The following is a 21,029-nucleotide window of genomic DNA, read 5'->3' on the forward strand; positions in this document are numbered from 1 at the left end:
GTGGTTCTACCACTTGAAGGTGTAATGGTTGGACGCTTAGGCTGCGTCTAGACTGGCAAGTTTTTCCGCAAAAGCGGCTGCTTTTGTGGAAAAACTTGCCAGCTGTCTACACTGGCTGCTTGAATTTGCACAAGAACACTGACGATCTCATGTAAGATTGTCAGTGTTCTTCCGCAAATACTATGCTGCTCCCATTTGGGGGAAAAAGTCCTCTTGCACAAATGTATTTGCTCAAGAGGGACAGCGTAGATAGCTAAAAACTGTTCTGTGCAAAAAAGCCCCGATGGCGAAAATGGCGATCGGGGCTTTCTTGCGCAAAACCGCATCTAGATTGGCACGGACGCTTTTCCGCAAAAAGTGCTTTTGCGCAAAAGCGTCCGTGCCAATCTAGACGCTCTTTTCCACAAATGCTTTTCACGGAAAAACTTTTCTGTGAAAAGCATTTGCGGAAAATCATGCCAGTCTAGATGTAGCCTTAATGTGATGCAGCATGTGGCCCTTCAGCTACCACTGCGCGTGAGGTGCGGAAGGGCAGAGCTGAGGGTTGGGCTATTTTACAGAATCATCAAGTACTAGAACTGGAGGGGACCTTGAGAGATTGAGTCCAGTTCCTTGGACTCATGGCAGAATCAGCCCCCGTCCATCCCTGACAGGTGTCTACCCAACCTGCTCTTAATATCTCCAATGATGGAGATTCCACAACTTCCCTAAGAGCATTATTCCAGTGCTTAAGCACCCCCAACAGTTAAGAAGCTTCTTCCTCATGTCCAGCCTAAACCTGTGGTGCTGCAGTTTAAGCCCATTGCTCCTTGTCCTATCCTCAGAGGCCAAGGAAAACAATTTTTCTCCCTCCTCCTTGTAACAGCCTTTTAGATACCTGAAAACTATCATGTCCCCTCTGTCTTCTTTTTTCTAAACTAAACAAGCCCAGTTCTTTCAGTCTTCCCTCATAGGTCATAGACCTTGAATCATTTTTTGTCTCCGATTTCCACTGATCATCTACCTGAGCGCTGAATTGCTTATTTGTATTTGTCACACCTATGAGTCCCAATTATAGCCCAGACCCAAATCTCTCCGGCTGCTGCTAGCCAGATAGGCATGTCCAGCCCTCCTCTCCTGATCCAGGATAGTCTCACCTCTCCATCTGCTCTGGGCAAGGACTGCAGGCCACTACAGAGCCAAGGGCGATCAGAAATGCAGAGTGCCTCCTACGCTGGCTCAAAATTCACATCACGCGACTCAGCAGCTGGGTTCTAAGCCGCGCTTATCAGGGCCTGATCACTGATGTTTGCTCCTCTGTTACACAGGCCCCCATTGTGTCACACAGCGCATCACTCGCAGTCAGGCCTAGAGCCCCAGCTGCTGCGTCTTGTGATTTTATATAACCCCATTTCTGGCAGGCAGCTCCCACAGCACGTTTTAGGGTGTAAGGAAGTAGGAGACTGGCTGTTAATCCTGGAAGGGGCAGGGGCACGGGCCAGGAGTTGCATGGCCCAGGAAAGCCTCTGTGACTGGCCCTGTCCATACCTCAGTTTCCCCTTTGGTGCAGAGAGGGTGGCTGTAGCCCCTAGCACAACTGGTTCAAACCACTTGGCCGCCAGAGGTGTTTCCCTAGCGGGACACCTGATCTCCCCCCCCCTCCGCCCCAGGCTTGGTGTCATCCTTGTGCTATGAGGCACATCAGCTGTGGTGTGATGACTGCACCTGTCACAACAGCATGGCTGCTTGTCCCAGCCCAGAGTGCCCATAGCTGCTATCCATAGGGAGGGCACGAGGGATGATAAACCCCGTTCCAGAGCCTGCCTCCCCATTCCCTGCCTTGTGGGCAGCCACCTCCTCCAGTGCCAAGGGGCTGTGGAGTTCTTAGGCCGACGGGAGAAAACCTCATCGTGTGCAGCCTCCCCAGACCATGAAGGGTCTGGGGCCACTCACTGGCTATAGATCTGGAATTGGCCAAGGTAGCACCAAGGGGTTCTGCTCAGCCCTGGGGTGTGTGGCATTTCTAGTCTTCCAAGGCTGGATGGTTGTGAGGACACGGTGTCCTTGGGTGGTAGAGGAACATCTGCACCAACAAACTGCAGTGAGCGGTCTGAGCACCTGGCTCTGGCGTGGGACTCAAGGCAGTGCCATTGTGCTTGGGCTCTCCTCCCCGAAGTAGAGGGTTCAGGCTCTAGCCGGAACAGGAACAGCTAAACTAGTGCCAGCAGCATAGCATGAGCCCAAGGCAGGGCTCTGATCCACTGCCCACAGGGGTTTTGCAATGTATCTGCCCCCTCTGGGCCTAGGTCCCTTCCCTGGCCCAGCAGAGCCGCCCTCAGCACCAACACACACCAGGCTGGCCACTGTTCCCAGATGTTTTATTACGTAAACATGCTAAAAGAGCCAGTCCTCACAGCAGCTGTGTCCGCAGAGCAGGCGGCATCGTCTCCTGGGGCCCATGCCCAGGCCCTGCTGCGGCCTGGCCCCTCGGATTGCTCACAGCTGCACGGTGGTCCCTGGTGCTGCAGCTCCTGGTGGGCTGGAGTGGAGGTGGGAGGCTGGTTGTCTCCAAGGCTGGGGAACGCCGAAGCCTGATGGTGCTGGGCACAGGGGGGCTGGACGGCATGAAGGGCAGCCCTGTGCCAGCGGCGGGATGGCGGTATCAGCCCAGGGCTTAAGCAGGGCATGGGTGGGTGTGGGCAGGCAGCTGAGGGGGGTGCAAAGGGGGAGGGGGAGCCCCTGGGGTTCCTTCCTCAGCTGAGTGGGGCTTCCTGTCTGTCCCACTTGGGGGAGAGAGCCCCATGGGCTCCCAAACCCCTTTGGCTCTGAACCCTTGTTTCCTAGTTTCTGATCCTTGCCCTACCCTAGCTACCTTCTGCACCTTCCTCCTGCTTGAAGTGCCGTGCTGGTGGGCTCTCAATCCCTAGCACCCCCAGGGCCTGGCCCCACCTCCACACCGTAGCACCCAGCCACACCCCTTTGTTTCCAGCCGGGGGGGGGGGGGGGGGGTGGGAGGAGGTCACCACTGTTCCCAGAGGAGGAAGGGAAAGGGAATCCTCAGTTCCCAGTGGAGGAACGGAGCCTCCATTCTCAGTATGGGAGGGGCAGGGTCTCCCTTGTTCCACACGAGGCAGCAGGGGTCTTCAGGGTGCTGACACACCCTGTGCTCACTATGTGGGGTCCAGGGCAGTAGCTCTGTGCCTGGCCCCGAGTAGATCAAAACCTGGACATTCTCCCCTCTCCTGCCCCGCCCCACCACTAGCCATAGCACCGGGGGTCACCAGCTGCCCCTAGCCCCCATGTTGCCTAAGAAAAGCTGGGGGGGAGGTGGCCTTGCCCCTCCCTCCAGTCCTGGGCCCCAGGAAGCCTGGAGATTTGGTGGGTCCTGCCTTGGTTAGCTGCAATGCAGGCCTAGTCCTATGGGTGCTGACCAGCCACTGCAGCTATCCTGTAGCACCCACCACACCCAGCCTAGCCATAGGCTCTACTCGCCCCCTCTGGGGTGCAGCTGGGGCGATGCCCAGGATGGAGTGTGAGGCGTGCAGGAGCAGGGCCCCCTTAGGACAGGGTGAGGGTGGCTCAGAGGTGTCCACTCAGCATGGGGCTGCTCAGCAGCAAACCTTTTGTGGCTGGAGTCCACTTGGCCCACATCGATGGGCAGCTACATCTGGCTGGCTCTGAATTCCTGCAAACGGGGTAGGCGGCCTTGGAGAAGACCTCTCCCTGGGCTGCCTCCACCCTGGCCGCCTGCATGAGGCCCCAGGGGGCACTGTGCATCCTGGGGCCCCTGGCCCCTTCATGGCTTTGTGAGGGTGGCACCAGGACCCTGCCGTGCCATCACCATGGCTATATGCAGAGGAGGCTCCGCTTTCCCAGGCAGGAGCTCGGCATGTAGATGCAGCTGCGGCCGGGGCGCCCCACATCCCCCGAAACCAGGTACATAGAACGTGCAAAATACCAGCAGCCCAACTGGGCTGGGGCAGGAGCGAGCAAACAGAGGGTAATCCGGGCTGTGCTGGAAGAGGGGAGCACGGGGGAGGGGGCTGTGGGAAGGGGGCAGGGGAGCCGCTCAGGGGCTGGGGTCCTTTTTCCGTTTCTGGAAGCGGCGGAACTTGCCCTGGATGGCGAGCGCAGCCTTCTCGGTCTCAGGCGCGTTCAGATCAATGTCGATCTCCTCCTCCTCCTCCACCTTCTTGGTGTTCCCGGCTTTGGCTGCAGGGAGAACTGCCTGGTCACCCCCGCTGCTCCCCACTATGGGGGGGGGCATTCAGCTCAGGGCAGCAAGGGGGCGCTGTCCTGCAACTCCTGCCAGCATCCTGCTGCCCACCCTCAGGGTCCCCCCCAAATCTCTGGCTGCAATAGGCCATCCCCCACCTGAATACCCACAGGCCTTGCCTCCTCTCTGAGTCCTTGCACTTGCTAAATCAATGCTGATGAGTGCCAAGTTAGGCACAATTGGAAAAATATCCCCAGGTAGCCACACACTGGTGGGGGCTACCATAGCTGTTTCCACCCACCACAGAGGTTTCGGAGTGCCCAGGTCCTTGAAAACACTCACTCCACATACAGCACCACTCCGGCAGTAATGGTCTGCTAGGAGCTACCACAGGCAGGCTGCTCCCAGCCTAGTAGAGAGTCAGCAGGACAAGGGGATATTTTTTCTTGCACCCACTTCTCTTGGCCCAGAAAATATCCTCATGCAGAAATCCAGGTTGCCCCCTCCCCCTGAGCACTGAATCCAGTTCCAGTCACCCCATCTCAGTAAGGGGAACTGGGAAAAGTTCAGAGAAGGGCAGCAAAGGTGCCCAAGGGTCTAGAATGGCTTGCATCCAAGGAGAGACTACAAAGACTAGGGCTGCTCAGCTTAGTGAAGAAAAGGCTAACGGGGGACCAGACAGAGGCCTGTAAAAGCATGACCGGTGTCTAAGGAAGTGTTATTTTACACCTCCTCACACAGTAGAAAAACCAGAGGCCACCTAATGAAATGAAGAGGCAGAAGACTGACTACAAGGAAGAGGAACAACGCATAACTAGCCTGTGGAACTCCTTGCTGGGGGCTGTTGATATGGTCAAAAGTGCAGCTGGACTTTAAAAAGAACTAGGTAAGTTCTTGGAGGATGGGTCCATCAGTGGCTATAAGCCAAGACAGGAAGGGATGTAGCCCTGTGGTAGGGGCAACCAAACCCTTGAGTGCCAGAAGGGGAAGATGGTGTTGCTCACTCAATTGCCTCATTCCATTGTCATGAATAGGGGCTGCAAGGGAGAGCAAGGGAAGGGTTGGTCCTGCTTTGGGCAGGGACTGGACATGTTGACCTCCTGAGGTCTCTTCGAACCCTAGGATTCTATGATTCAAGGCTTTGCACCTGAGGGAGGGGCTTTGGACATTCAGCCAATGAAGTGCAGATAAGGAATTTCAAACGAGAGGGATTTTTTCCCCTTTGTTTTGGAGTCAAGTAGAAGGGTTTTCCTGGTAAGTAGGGAGCAAGAGAGATGAACTCTCCCAGGAACAGACTCCTTAATTCATTAAAATGTGTGAGTCAAAGTTTAAATGAAACCTGATGGGCTATTGTTTTCCTTGTTTGGGGATTTGGAAATCATGTCTGAGCTACTTAATTGTTTTTCTCTTTTGTAACTAAGGATTACAGCCCAGGGAGAATCCCTGAGTCTATTTTAATCCATGGCTTTTAACACTTAGTCATTTACTATGCTTGCCCTGCCTTGGGCTCCCCCGGCACTGCAGCTCCCTCTGCACTGGTAATGCTGCACTGGGAGCCAGTGCACAGGTGGCAGCAGCCTGGCTGGCTTAGACATAACAGCGGAAAGACTGGCTGATCCCTATCCCACTGCTGCATCCTGGGGAGCTGTTCTCTCTCGGCCCCTGGCCACAGGCTGGGGAAGCCAGAGGCAGCTCTGTCTCTTCCAAGGGAGCCAGAGTCCGTGCAGAACTACAGTGGGAATTAGCTTCCTCTTTCAAGCCAGCTGTACCCCCAACCCATTGGAGGAGAGTCCTGGGGTGTTTTTTTTGGGGGGGGGGGTAAGTCCCTCTTTCTGGTGTATTGGATCTCATGAGCCCTGTCCCTGGAAACACCGCACAGTGCAGGGCTTGAGAGACAGGAGCAGCCAGAGGAGCCAAAAGCCCCTCTGGGGTCTGGTGCAGTTGGTTGCACGTGTCATGGGGTGGACACTTCACATCCTCTGGCCATGTTGTAGCACTGAGTTGTGCCAAGGGACGCAGGGCAGGGCAACTCCCACGAGGACTGGTCCAAGCACAGCTCCCAAGTTGCCATTCTGGGAATTGCCATAGTCTTGGAGACAGTGTTTGACAGAGCCTTGCGCTGGGGGAAGTCACCAGCTTGTGACATCCAATTATGGGGCTCTGTGCCATGGCAGCATCCTACCAGGAAGCCCTGCACTTTGCAAGGAAGGGATCATCTCATCCCAAAGGTAATCTGCTGCCCAGCGCTTCCCAGCCCCCAGAAAACTACAGGGCTGAGGAGGTTTAGAGGCCTGACCTTGGACAGCTGCTCCCCTGTAACAAAGCCAGTTGCGTCCCCATCTGGGTATGCTGGGAAAATCCCCTCCCATGGACACGCTGGCATAGAGCAGCCAAGATGATGCCCAGCCAGGATGCCACCAACATGGACTCAGGAACAGGTGAGGGCTCATAACCAGCAACAGATGGGAGTTCTTCCTACATCATCCTCCCTCCCACCCGGGCGCTGGGCACAGCCACCAGCACAATGCCAGCCCTCTGTGAGCCACAGCAGTGCCAGCCTCTTCACTCACCTTTCTCCTGACTGCCGGGAGCCTGGCTGGGGGCCGGGGACTCACTGGAGCTGAGCTGCAAGAGGAGAGAAAGGGTCTGTTAGTCCATGCTGTGCGCAGCAGAGCTTTCCAGCACCCTGGTGCTACCCACCACTGCGCACAGCTGCTGTGGCTGCCTGCCAGCGGCACCCCAGGGGATTTGGGGGGGGGGAGGGGAACAGCTGCTGGCGGGGGGGACATGGATTACACAGCCAATAGAGAGAGACTGGCACAGGCAGAGAGGGGGCCCATGGATCACAGCCTATGGGGATTACCCCTGTTTGTGTTCTCTAACCAGAACCCGAGAACTGCCTGCCTCTGCTGGGACCATCGAGCAGCCCAGCGGCCTGGTCAACGAGGACCTCAGCACAAGCAGGCCTGGAGGAGTCTGCTGCTTGCCCAAGCTGGCTGGGGCTGCACACCCACACGTGCTGTGCACAGTCCTGCAGCTGAGCCCTGCGCCATCAGCTCTCCCTACGCAGCAGCTCGAATCACAGGCCCGAAAAGCACCAGCCTCCAGGCCATGCGGGGAGATGGTCCTAAAAGGGAGCAGCCCCTGGCCGTGCCAGCAGGGGGCATGCAGAGCCTGTCTCGCAGGGGGCGCCCCCTGGCTGTGCCAGCTAGGGGCACGCTGAGCCAGTCCAGCCAGGCACATCCCTGGCTGTGCCAGCAGGGGGCATGCAGAGCCGGTCCCACAGGGGGCGCCCCCTGGCTGTGCCAGCTAGGGGCATGCTGAGCCAGTCCAGACAGGCACATCCCTGACTGTGCCAGCAGGGGGCATGCAGAGCCGGTCCCACAGGGGGCGCCCCCTGGCTGTGCCAGCTAGGGGCACGCTGAGCCAGTCCAGCCAGGCACATCCCTGGCTGTGCCAGCAGGGGGCACAAAACTCATCCAAGCTGCGTGCATTCCCTGCTATGCTGGTAGGGACACACTAAGGCAGCGTGAAGCTCTATTATACCATGCACTCCTCTCTATTGGTGAGTGACAAATATGGTCCCCCCACCCAAAAGTGCTCCCTCTGGCACAGAGTTGGGATCACAGGGACTCAGCCAGGGAGGCAGCTCCAACAGCAACCCCCGGGAATCCTGCAGACACCTGTCACGTATTCCAGAAGGGACCGTGGTGCTCATCTTGTCTCAGCCCTGGATACCCCAGCCCAGAGACCTGCCCCAGATAATTCCTAGCCCGGAGCCACGAGAGGAACAGCCCAGCTCCCTTTATTTGAAACGAGCCAGTGACGGAGAATCAACTGCAACCCTCAGGCACTTGTTCCAATGGTTCATTTCTGTTACCGTTACTTCTGGTCTGAACTCGTCTCACTTCCAGCCATGGGATCATGTTTTACCTTCCTCTGCTAGACTAAAGACCCTGATGTCAAATATTTGTTCCTCTGGCAGGTACTAACAGAGTGCGACCAAGTCAGCCCTTCCCTGCCTCTTTGTCAAGCTCACTAGATAGAGCTCCTAGAGACTCCTTATCTGGCAGGTGTCCTATTCCCTTCATCACTCCTGTGTCTCTGACCCCTCTCCAATGTCCTTCTTGAATTAGGGTCACCAGAGCTGGATGCGGGGTTCCCACAGCGATTGCACCAGTGCCCAGTTGAGGCTCCTGCTTGTCTCCTCCTCAAGGCTCCCATTATTCACCCCAGAATTGCTTGAGCTCTTTTAGAAACAGTGTCCCGCAGGGAGCACATACTCCACTGGTTATCCACCATGACCCCCACAATTGAGGGGTCCCTGCTTCCCAGGATCCCCCCCATTCTGTAAGTACGGCAACATTCCTGCTCCTCCCTGTGCACGTGACCACATTAAAACACTCACTGTTTGCTTGTGCCCAGTTTACCAACAAACTCATATCAGGGACTAATATCAGGTATTTGTGTATCCTTTGCAAATTGTATCCATGGTGATTTTATGTTTTGTTCCAGCTGTTAAATAGTCCCTGGCCAACCACCGATCCCCGTGGGACTTCTTGGAAGTGCCCCTGCCTCACAACAATTCCCCATTTACAGTTGCACTTGGAGACCTATTAGTGAATTTTTAATCCATTTACTGTGTGCCCAGTTACTAGCATAGCCACCTCATTTTTTAGACAAAATCCTTTCCGATGTCTGTGACATCATCACTGTTACCTTTATCAGTCAAACTCAGTTTCATTAAGTTAATTTAAGGGGGGTCTATTTTTCATAACTCCATGTTTCCATGCTGATTTGCACTCCTATTACATTCCTTCAGTTCTTTATTAATTGAGTTTGCGTGTCAGCCACTCCATCATGTTGCTCAGGCTCCATGTCACGTTGACAGGCCTATAGTTACTTGGGTCAACCTCTTTCTAAAAAAGAAGCACAACATTAGCTTTCTTCATGTTGTCTGGAATTTGCTCAGTGCTCCAAGATTTACTGAAAATCAGTGTTAATGGGCCAGCGAGCTCCTCAGCCAGCTCTTTGATAACTCTTGGATGCAAGTCATCAGGCCTGCAGACTGAAAATGAACTTCCATGGCTGATGTCCAGGCCTTGCTCTGGGCTACGGACGGGCAGGGATGTGACCTGTGCCAAGAGGCTACTGAACTCAGGCAGACCCCCAGAGATGAGACCTGGCAACTCTGGGCTTGGCACTTCTCAGCCCTGGCCCCCCTGGATTTGCTGTGTCAGCTATGAATGCAGCCAATTGTCTGAGGCCCGGCACCTCTTTCGTTACAAATTAAGCACAGCCTGTGCTCCTCTGGCTCCCAGCCTGTGTCACCACACAGCAGCTCCCTAGGGCCTGGCCTGGAGGGATCAGCCCCAGTTCTGCCCTTCTGTGCGCCCCACACAATGACCCTTGCAATCGGCCAGTTTTACGGCCCTGCCGGAGCCAGAGATGGGTCTGACCTGCACTCTGTGGATCTAACGGAGAGCGGGTCTTTTCTCCCTCCCCGGGCTTCTGCTGAATCTTGGGCCCCACTGAAGCCAACATGGGGCCCAGAACAGCCCAGTGACCTGCCGCTGGCCTGCCTCTACCCAAGTGCTGCACTGCCCAGTCCAGCACCTAGTCCATGCCAGCGGCCACACCTGGATCCCACCAGCCCACAGCTCCTGGCTCCCATGACAGAGCCCCAGCAGCAAAATGTAGGGGAGGGATCTGGAGCTGGGAACCCTTCCACCATAAGCCCCGGTCAGGGGGACACAATCCATCATGCAGCCTGGGCGGCAGCAGGAGACAATAGGCCCAGATCCCACGGGAACTCAGATGGGGCAGGGTGGGGGGCTGCAAGGCTTGATCCATGACCCCTCCTGCCTGCAGCACTGGAGCTGGGCACCCTGCTGTCCCCAGGCAGCTGATCAGCCTTTCCCCTCACCCTGCTAGGAAGGGATCCAGTCTCCCCAGGCTTTGCCTGGGAACCCAGGCCCGTGACAGAGCTCTCCTCAGACTATGCAAGGAGATAAATCAGTAGTTTTCAAATGGGGAAGCCTACAGGGGGCCACCCTCCCGACACAGGCCACAGGTTGAAAACCACAGCTCTAGACAAGGGCGGGGGTGTTGCCTGGGGAGGGCAGGGAAGCACAGTTACTGGAAAGGCAGCTGTTGAGCCACACATCTTGGATGGTTAAGGCCAGCTGTTTTCAAGCTGCGAGTCCACGGACCACTGGCAGGGGGGAGGGGGGTGCTGCAGACCAGGCCTGAGATTTCCAAAGGGGCCTGCATGTCCAATCAAAAACTTTAAGGGGGTCCCACCAATGAACAAAGGTTGAAAACCACTGCCCGACTTGGGGAGGTTAAGGAGGGAGTAAATAGCTAATCATGTCGTTGATAAAGGAGGACGCCTCTGGGAGCCACCTAGCCTTAGGGGAAGGTGAGCAAGGCAGTTGCCTTGGTCCCCCACACTCCGCCGCCCGGCTGCTCGCTCGCTGCCCTGGCTGGGAGCCGCCTGGCCACCTGGTGCAGCCAACCACAACAGGTCGCCTTGGGCCCCACAAACTTTGGCCAGGCCTGGCTGCGGCTCTGCAGTTTAAATGTAGTAAGAGCAGGGCGGGCAGGCAGCCTGGCTCCTACTACATTTAGACTGCAGCGCCGCAGCAAGGGTAGGTCCTGGACTGGCAGGAGCCAGGACTGAACTGGGCTTGCTCAGTCCCAACTTGCACCAGATCCAACAGACTCTGTTCCCCGTCTGCAGGGAGCCTGGCCCTCCTTTCCAAACTACGCATACCCCGTTCCTCTGGCCTTTGCTCAGGTGGCTGCGCTCCAGCCCTTTGATCAGCTTTGTGCTCACCTCTGGGTCCTTTCCAGTTTCTTCACATCCTTTCTATACGGCGGGGACTGAAACTAGACAGCACCCTCACTGAGGCCAAGCCAGCGCTGACTTGAGCAAAAGCTCTCACCTCCCTGCCTCGCAGGCCATGCCCCTACGAGTGCAACCTGCAAGTCACTGCGTTCGCTTTTTGTGCAACAGCAGCATCCCCTGGCTGACTCATGTTGAGGTTTTTGATCAACCACAGCTCCCAGCTCCTCTGCGGTGCTGCTGCCAAGCCAGTTCTCCCCCCAGGCTGTATTTGAGCGTTTGGTTTTTCTTCCCTAAGAGTGACACCTTACATTCGTCTTTGAAGAATTTCATGTTGTTGTTCAGAACCCAGCTTGACAGCTCCCCACGAGCCCTTTGAATTTCAGCGCTCGGCCCCAAAGTGTTTCACTCACATGTGCACATTTTGGGTCACCTGCAAGATTGAGCCATGGGTGCTGGAGTCCTGCAGCAAGGTCACTAATACAGATGTTAAGCAGACCTCTGTGGAACCTCCCCCCCCCCACATGCCCCTCCCAACCACATGCAGTTCTATTAATAGCTGCTCATCGTCTGAGATTCGTTAACCAATTACGTATCCATGTAATGCTAGTTCTAAGGAGCCCATGTGTCTCTGCTTACTTATGAGATCGGCCCATGGGAGCATGTCACAAGCCTTGCTGAAGCACAGGTATGTTATGCCCACCATATTCTCCCATCTGCCCTATATGGAAAGCTCTGGGGGGCTGGCCCCACTGCTGAGAGCTCCCCCACTCATTGTCATTCATGACCACACACTCCCGAGGGGTACATAAAACCAAAGAACTAGAAACAGTGCACGGCCTCCTGTACCTCCCCACCCCCACAGGGGGCTCTGGGTGAGGCCAGAAGCAGAAGCAGACACCCCAGACAGACACCCTAGCTACCACCCCTGGGAGCAGGGCAGCCCTATTGCTGCCCTTGGGGATGTAAGTGTGGGCGCATACAGCAGCCCCTGCCGCTGACACCATCCACCCAGGCTACGTGTACAATGTAGCATTTTTTGCGGAAGAGGAAATGCAAATGAAGCGCTCATTAGCATTTCTCACTCATTTGCATAGTCTCTTCCGATCCGTTTTACGGGAGAGGAGAAGTTTTTCGCGGGAAAAATCGCAGTGTAGACTTGCGAAAAAAAAATCCCTTTTGCGCAAGATCCCTTATCCCTCAAAAAAAGGAGGTATGTAGGATCTTGCGCAAAAGGGGTTTTTGCCCCCCTCTACACTGCGTTCCCCCCCCCCCCCCAAAGACCTCTTCTGTAAAATGGATCGGAAGAGACTATGCAAATGAGAGCGTGAAAAATACTAATGAGTGCTTCATTTGCATTTCCTCTTCCGCAAAAATGCTACTATGCAGACATAGCCCCACTGTCTACACCAGTGTGGAACAGGCCCATGGAGCTGCGCCCTCAGGGACCCAGAGTGCCTGCAGCTGAGGGACAGAGATGGGTAGGCTGCGAGCAGCTAGTGCCAGCCAAGGAGACCAAACCAGTGAGGTCATGAGCCACAGCCATGTTCAAGAGCAGGGGGCAGGAGGAGCTTAGGGCCGTGCCCTCCCATGCCCTGGGGACTCCTCCCACCCTGGCTGTGTCTGAGGTAGAGCAAGGGGGGAGCCCAGGTCCCAGGCTTCTCCAGAGGGGGACCCCAAGCTGCTTGCTCTGTGAGAACCAGACTGGTCGCTGCCCTCCTTCCAGGGCAGGATGCTGCAGCCCCCGCCCCGGTCCTGCCACAGCTCAGCCTCCTCCCCAGAACAAGATACTGCAGCCTGGGTCTCTCTCCCCCCCACATCTGGCCAGGATGCGGCCTGGCTGTAGCAGCTGGTTGTTGATGGCTCTGGTTCCGGTAAATGAAGCTGTTAACTCCCACTGTACAAATGCCAGTAGTGCGGTGGAGAGAGAACGCAGCCCTCAGAGCAGCCTGCAGGCTCAGGGTGAGGGGAGCCACCTCTGGGGCAGGGAAGGGGATGGAGGAGCATAGCCTGCAGGCTTGGGGCAGAGCAGGGCCTGTCCCTCCCACCCTGCCCCTCCCCTCGGCTGGCAGGGCCCGGGCTGGAGAACCAGCAGGCAGTGAACCGAGGTTAGGGATTAGCCAGAGGGAGCCAGGGGGCTCTGGTGAGGCTGGCAGGAGGGGTACCCTCTCCCCCTCTGCAGTGCCTCTGACTGGAGCCCAGTGCTCCCCCTCCCCCACCCCGGTTCATTTCTAATCTGCTTAGTGATCTCGCTATCGGCTTTGATCTCGTTAGACACCCGGCTCACGCCTGCCACCGCCAGCCCACGCGGCTTTGGGCACAGGGCCACGTGGCTGGAGATCCGTCAGTCTGTCTGTCCTCCTTTCCCCCCCACAGCCTTGCTCTTGGGGGCACTGACTAATTTCTAAGGGTGCTTAACCCTACCCGGCATGCCCCTAAGAGTCTGCCCCTCCCCCTGTGCCCCCCAGAGCAACACTAGGGTCCCTACATGACCTTTGCTGAACCTCAATGTCTACACCGCTCCCCACAAGCAGGCATGGGTGCTGCTGCCCTGTCCCATGGGATGAGGCAGCAATTGGCTCCCCTTTGTTTTGGGGCATCTCTCCCAGCTCCACACTGGAAAGAGCTTGGGGAGTTCAGATCCACTCCATTCTGAGTCTGCTGGGGCTCTGTTGCCTGGAACGGGCCCCTGCAGCCCCTTGCTGAGATATCGGCCAGCCTCTGCACTGCCCTGTTGGCCTGCCTGCAGCCCCCTTGCCCTGCCCCACAACCTGGGCGAGGGGCAGCTACACCCCACCACTTAGCATCAGAGCCCCTAACTGCAGGCTGGGCTGCAGTGCACCAGCTGCTCCTGGATCTGCCGAGCAGCAGGGTGGGTTCAGTGGGGGAGGAGCAGGGGGGAAGGACTCCCACCTCTGGCCAGGGGCTCCTGGAGTGCAGCCCCTGATGGGCCCCCGTTGGCAGTGACAGCTGGGCAGCTGCGGAGATTCCAGCCAAGCTCTGCTGCTACCTGGGCTAAGGGACCGTGCCTTTTAGTGCTACCTGCAGCTACTTCCACTCCAGAGGGGCCTGAGCTCACAGGGATTACTGTGTTACACAAACCCCACCCCCACCCCCAACAGAGCAGTGCCCCCCTTGGTACCAGCCAGGATCCCCCTCAATTGAGATCAGGGGCCCTGCTGCCCCCCATGGTGCCAGACAGACCCCCAACCAAAAGCTGGACCCTTCATAAACGCCCAATGAGAGCCAGCCGCTGCCCCAAAGTGCTCAAACCAAACAGAGCTGGGGCCTGAAGCAAGGAAAAGGGACTAGGTCTCCCCCATGTCAGTGTGACACTGTAACCACTGGAGGACACTGCTAGCCAGAGGTTCCACCCCAGTGCCCTCAGGGATGGTGCCATGTGCCACGGGGCCTAGCTGGGCAGTTATCCTTCCGGGAAGCCCTGCCTGACCACTGGCTGTCCCTGCAGCCCCAGCCCCCATGGCACAGATGGGTCCAGTAGAGAATTCTCCCCATGTCCAGGAGCGCTCTAGCTCACCCTGTAACCCGGCCCAGTGGGCCCCAAGCAGACCCCGTGCTCAGCCTTGTTTCTAGGGGACTTGCCTCTGCAGCCCATAGGGTAAGGGCAGGAGCTCTGCGTGTAAGAAAGCACCTCCAAGGCAGAGCCAGCCCTGGAAGAGGGAAGCCAAGGTGGGCAGGCTGTTCCTCGTCTGCATGTCTGGGCTGCCCCAGCACCAGGGGGCTCGATTCTGGCAGAAGCAGCAAAGCCCTGAGCTCCTGACAGAGCAGTGACAACAATCCTTTGTCCGGCTATGCCCTGACAGCCCCAGGACCCAGACACTAAAGCTGCCCTTATATGGGAAAAGGGCCCGTGAGCTGCCAGTCCCTTGGCATGGTGGATGCCGAGTCCAAGATAAACAGTCCCAGGGACATGGAGAGGCCGGAAAGGGATGGGGCAGAGGTCTACTCTGCTGACAAGCGCAGCAGAGAGCCCAGACCTGGGAGACGCAGGGGTGCCAGCCCTCCTCTCCCCCTGGGCACTGTGCCCACTGCTCCCTGCAGCCAGCTTGGCCAATAAGCCGCTCAGCGCTATCAGCAAATCCCCCCTCCCAGAACAGGCTTCCTAATTACCCTTAAAAGCTAGAGCGCACCAGGCTGCCAACTGCTGTCAGATAACCCCCCACCCGGCACCCAGCTCCGCACTGCAGGGTCTGCACTGCCCTACGCCCTCCCCACCTGCAACACTGCACAGCCATCTCCCCCCCCCCCCCCACACACACACCTGTCTGTCACTCACTGGGCTGGGTTTCACCTCCCCCGGCCCGGCTCAACCTCTCAGCGCTGCCCCCAGGCGCTCCCGGCTCTGATGTATTTTTCCACAAGACGGATTGCTGCAATTAGAGGCTGCCAGCTCCCCCTCCTTCCCTCTCCCCCCCCCCCCCCCACGTGCAGCACAGCCGGCTTCCCCTGCGCTGGGGACGTGCTGCGCTACCTGCCTGGGATTTTCCATCTCAGATGCGGCATAGTCACAGAACCATTGTCTGGAGCCTTTGTTCTAGGTGGCTTAAGGCACCTGTGCGCTTCCCAGCACGCCCAATGCACTGGGCTCCCAGGGAGCCCTGCTGGGTCTGGAGTAGCTGGGAACTCCCCCCACAGCCAGTGCTCCTGCCCCTCCCTGTACAGAGCCCCCTGCTGGGAGAAGCTGGGAAGGGAGTAGGGGGGAGTTCCCCTCATGGCCTGCCCTGTGCCCCAGAGCGCCCCCTGTTGAGAGAGGCTGGGACTGGAGTAGCTGGGAATTCCCTTCATGGCCAGCCCTCCTGCCCAGCTCTCTAGGGTGCCTAGGGTTGCCAGGTGTCCAGTTTTGAACCGGACAGTCCAGTATTCGAGCTTTCTGTTTGGGAAACAAATTGACAAAATATAAGTGTCTGGTGTTTTCTAAACAAAATGTAGATGGTGATGTCATGTCAAGTGTGTCCGGTATTTTTGTTGAAACCTAATGGTGCCCCTTGACTTTTTGCTCAACTCTGACTTGGGGTCTTGGCTCTGCATTTGTTGCTAAGACAACCCCCGATGATCCATCCCATAATGGTCTCAAGCCCAAAGTATGTGCACGCCGAACCTCCAAAGGCCATGAGCTCTTCCTGCAATCAACTTAGTGCAGGCCGGGCTGAGCGTAGGGGGCACAGGGGAAAGGTGGCCTGGAAGGGCTACTGAACAGAAGCAGGAGTGGGCTGTCAGGGTGCCCAGGAAGAGGCCACAAGCTGAGAGGGAGGATGGAGGAGGGCCTGTGGTGCTCGGTGTGATGCTGCTCAGGAATCCCCCCACTGGAATTCCTTGTCCAGGGCCTGGGATGCTCCGCAGGGGCTGTTTTGTCCCCAACTCATGGGAAGAGTGCTCTGCTCCCCCCCCCCCCCCCCCCCAGCTTCCCTCTCCCTGGCGTCCACTTGCTGGGGGGAGCAGAGTCCATCCAGGTCACCACCTCCTCCTCCCACCCCACCCCACCCCACCCCAGGAGTTTGCAGCTGCCCATCACTGGCACTTCCAACATAAGGGAGGCAGCCCCTGCCTCTCCCTGCAGAGGAGAACTCGCTACCCATCTGCTTCAACAACTGCCTAGTGCTGCCTCATGCCCAGCAGAGCTCGGAGGAGGATACTGCCTAGGGAGACAGGAGAGGCACTGCCCTCAGGCACCCCATGACACCCTCCAACTCCCCCCTGGCTTAGCCCCGAAGGGCTGGGACTAATGCCAGGGGCTCACCTAAACCTTCAACAGGCAGAGTCTTGCCCCACTTGCCCAAGCCCCTGCCCCAGACAGAAGGAAGGAGGCTCCAGTCGTTCCCTTCAGGGTCACAACTGTGATTGGAGCAGCAGTGGTCCAGACAGCCAGTGGGACCAGGGGGCATTTGGCACGCCAGGGTTCACCGATCACACTGCTGAGACCATGCTCTGAGCAGCCCTGGGGCCAGGCAGTGCCTTCCCTCAAGCAGTGCCAGCTCCTACACCTTGCCACTAATTACCAGGGGGCAGCCCTGCCCAGCCAGGTCACCAGCTCCGAACTGCTAATAGATGATGGGGATTCTCCTGCAGCTCAGGCACCAGGGCCTGGGCTTTTGGAGCAGGGTGTCCTCTCCCCGCTCACTGTGCCACACCGCTCCCACAGCTCACATACAGGCAGCTGGGACGTCACCGTGACCAGTGTGCAAAAGAAAACCCCTGAGATGCAGAGGAAGGGAATAGACTTGCTTCCCATCCACAGCACGTGCCCTCCAAGGGGGGCTCAGAGATTCTAGGGCAAAGCTTCAGATCGTGCATGAAGACCCTGCCCCCACTCTCCTGCAGAAGAGGAGCAGCCCAGCGGGGCAGGCTCCCCCTGTGCTGGGGGGTCAGAGAGCCCGGGCATCCTGACAACCACCATTGCGTGAGCCCCTCCCTGCTGGGCCATGATACAGGGACAGGCCTGGAGGGACCCAAGGGCTGTGTTTGTTTAGCTGGTTGCCAGAGGCAGGAGTGCTCTGTCCCCCGGGAGGCGCTGTTGTGCAGCTCCCTCCTCTGCAGCAAGAGGCGCCTGGGATTTGGTGAACACAGCCGGGAAGCAGCCTGCTGCCACTTGAGGGGTCAGCTGCCGGTGGGGCTGGAGCAGGACAGCCTGGTGCACTGGGGTCAGGCCATGCAGTGGGGCAGGCAGGCTTTGGCACCCGGGAATCAGCACAGCAGCTACCCTCCCCCCACAAGTTATGGGGCCCAGGGAGGAGAGAAAGTCAGTGCTGCCATCAGCACAGTTGCCATATGGCCAGGCTCCACCTGCCATGGGGCCGAAGGGGTCCGGGCTGCAGCCACACTTCATTCCAACTCCCTGAAGGCATCTGCATCACCCTGCAGGGCCAGGGTCGAGATTGGACTTCAGCAGGAGCAGGACCCTATGTAAGCGTCCTACGGGAGACTTTAATACACTTCTCTGCAAGGACCCTGTGGGGGGCTCCATGTGAAAGGGAAAAACTGGGTCTGAAAGCCCAAGCCTGGGGCTTGCACTGTGGGTGCACGTGTCTGTCTCTCCATCCCTCCTCCCCGCGTCTCCCTGCAGAGATGCAGCACAGCCTGGGATTCCCGCTTCCTGTTCTGTGGTCTCCTCCTCTCAGGGAGACACTCTGAGAACAGAGCTGGGGACAGTCCCAGACTCACTTCCATCCAGGTCCCCGAAGACTTCGTGTCGCTGCAGGATGCTCTTTGCCAAGCCCTCGGCCAGGGCCTGGGTTAGGACAGCTCCCAACATGGCTGGCACTAACTGGCTGCATTTACTGTCCCAGGCTGAGTGAGCGAGGAAGACAGAAGCCTCCCCTGACCCTAGGACAGGATGAGCTCACCTGCCCCCAGCATGGTCATCCCAGCCCCCAGGATCCTGTGCACTGCCCGTCTGTGCCCAGCCAGTCTGCCTTCCCCTCCCTAGGAGAGGCCCTGGGGCTTCCCATCCCCCACATTGTTACCTGCCCTCTCCTGGCACTAGAGCGTGCAGGGTGGACACCAGCCAGCCCAGGGCTGCCTCTGCAGTTAGAGCCCTCAAGGGGGCCCTGCAGAGTGACGTCAGCCACATGCTCCCCCTACCAGTGTCAGCCCAGCTGCAGCTGGGGGAGCCCAGTGAAGATGGGTCCCAGCTGGGGCACCAGGCCACCCCCAGCTGCTGCAGGCTGGTGCTAAACTTCAACTTAACCAAGCTGGCCTGGAACTGGCCGGAGCAGCCAAGCCTGGGACCAGCAGGACTTCCACACCAAGCGCCACACACCCAGAGTTGATTCCAGGTCCACCAAGCAGCCGGTCTCCAGGATGCCACTAATCATACTTGCGGCTGGGTGTGTGCGAGGGAGGGAAGTGGTGTAGCTGGGATGGGAGTAGTTCCTCCCCCCCCCCCCCATCATATCACCACCACGTGCAGCAGCGCTGCCCAGCCAAGCAGTGCAGTGGGAACACATCAGGCTTTGAGTGCTGAATTCCCCCAGCCTCCAGCCACAGAACAGAGGGGAGCCGCAGGGTCTCAGAGGGGCTGCCCAGCCTCTCTTCACCTGCAGTCCTAGGGCTAGCAACCTTCCCCCGGGGGCTTGGCTGTCACATCCTGCCGGACAGGGGAGCACCCCCCACAGCCAACCACCCCCGAGCCCCCCAGGCACACTCAGTCCCTGCAAGGGGGCATGTCCAGGAGCTGGGGACAAGCCGGTCTTCAATGGTGGAGCCAGGGGACTCTCTGACAGCAAGACAAATGGGGGCAAAGGCCGAGCCGGGGTCTCCCCTCAGTGGAGCAGCGGTGAGAGGCGATTCCAGCCCCCTGGAGGCGTCTCCCCCCGCACCCTCAGCCGGCCACGGGTGAAAGGGTCACCCGCCCCCATCTCCGGCATCTGTGGGACCAGCCAGGGGGCGCAGCGCGGTGGTCCCCGGGCTCCCCCCAGCCGGGCTCCCCTCGGAACTCAGCCGCGGCCCCTCCGTCCATCGCCCGGCCCCGAGCCTCACCTGGCTCATGGCGCTGCGCGGAGCGGACCTGGCCGGACGCTGCGCGGCGATCGTGAGTCTGGAGCCGGCTGCGCCCTCGCCGCCTTTATAGCATATGGCCGGACCCCGCGCGGCGCCCGACTGACAGCCCCGGGCAGCCAATGGGGGCGCGCAGCGCTCTGCTGCATTTCCAAACTAGGCTAAGGCGGGCCGAGAGTAAACACAAGCGGGGAGGGGAGGGGGCCTGGAAACTGGGGCGGGAGGGCTGCGCTCAGGCAGGTGGGGGTTGCGCTGCGCCCGGACAACTTGCGGGGAGCTGTGACCTGGGAGGCGCCCAGGTAGCTGGGGGGAGGGGGGCTGCGCTGCGCCCATGCAGCAGGGAGCAGGCTGCGCACCGGGGAAGGGGGGGGCTGCGCTGCGCTCATGCAGCTTGGAGGGAGGCTGTGACCTGGGAGGGCGCTGCGCTGCGCCCTGGCAGCTGGGGGGAGAGGACTAGAAGGGTGGGGGACTGTGTTACACCCAGGCAGGTGCCTCTTGGCAGGGCCAGCTCCCCCTTCCATAGATCGGTCCGGACCCGCTGCCCCAGCCCGGGATTCCTCCTTCCACCGGGCTGCCCCAGCACAGCCCTCGGGCTCCCCGCAGCGCGCGCTCCGGAGCGGGGCAGCTGCGGCTCTGGGTTTGCGGCTCGGCCGGTTACATAACCCGTGGCTAGGCTAGGGCGCCCGCAGCCCCGGCAGGGCCCCGCAGTAGGCGGTGGAGCGGAGACGGAGATCCCCGCAGGGGCTTTTCCAACCTACGCAGGGTCCCTCTGCGCCTCCGCTTCCTTCCTGCTCCTGGGCACAGCCCGGAACCGGCCGATCCCTATGTGCAGGCTCCTGACCCTGGCAAGTGTCCCCATCTAGCAATGGGGCTACGTCGAACCGGTCACCGGCCCCGGTGCAGCGCGGACATGGAGCGGATATGTTCAAGGTCAGGCAGCCAGTGACAGCTGGGCACAGAACCTAGCCCCCAGGTCCCCTCTAACCACTACATCACACTCCCACCCCAGACCTGGGCATGGAACCAGAATTCCTGGTGCCCCCAGTTCCTCTGTAACCACTACCTCACACTCCCCCTTCCCCAGCTGGGCATGGAACCCAGGAGACTCCTGCTCTAACCATTAGACCATAGCACCTACCCAGGAGGACAGAGGATGCCAGGGACTCTGTGGGTGCCCAATGGCTCTTCCTTGTCTTCCCAACTGTTCGCAGTGCAGGGACTAGGGCTCCCAAGGTGCTGGGACTGGACCTCACAAGGCCTCTCTGGGCTTCCTTAAGATCATGATGAAACCTAGTGAAATCCAGAGGCTCTGACCAGCCCATGTCGCCAGCTTCGATGCCAGCTCTCAGCAGCCACGGCTCGTACTCCGGAGCAATTAACTGCACACAGGTGCCTGCAAGAACCTCAGTTGTAACCACGTATCAGCCTCAGGCACTTCTCGCCAACAGGAGCTCGGTCCCTGGCACAGAATCC

The 21,029-nt window shown here is 58.7% G+C and overlaps 1 protein-coding gene across 1 annotated transcript; it reads right to left on the bottom strand.

Annotated features, from left to right (window-relative positions):
• Window positions 1-2,340: 2,340 nt before the first annotated feature.
• On the bottom strand, window positions 2,341-19,680 carry PCP4L1 (Purkinje cell protein 4 like 1). Its single transcript, XM_014569624.3, has 3 exons — window positions 19,539-19,680; window positions 6,766-6,820; window positions 2,341-4,191 (listed from the first exon to the last, which is right to left on the bottom strand). Exons 1-3 carry the CDS (start codon window positions 19,545-19,547, stop codon window positions 4,049-4,051), a joined length of 207 nt encoding a protein of 68 aa, XP_014425110.1. The 5' UTR covers window positions 19,548-19,680; the 3' UTR covers window positions 2,341-4,048.
• Window positions 19,681-21,029: the final 1,349 nt, after the last annotated feature.

Source organism: Pelodiscus sinensis, chromosome 24, assembly GCF_049634645.1.
Source record: "Pelodiscus sinensis isolate JC-2024 chromosome 24, ASM4963464v1, whole genome shotgun sequence".
Classification (NCBI taxonomy): Eukaryota; Metazoa; Chordata; order Testudines; family Trionychidae; genus Pelodiscus; species Pelodiscus sinensis.

Excerpts from the sequence above, each read along its gene's own strand:
- PCP4L1 (XM_014569624.3), bottom strand. Across the intron at positions 4,192-6,765 it reads TCCCGGCAGTCAGGAGAAAG|CCAAAGCCGGGAACACCAAG; the intron begins GTGAGTGAAGAG and ends TTCTCCCTGCAG.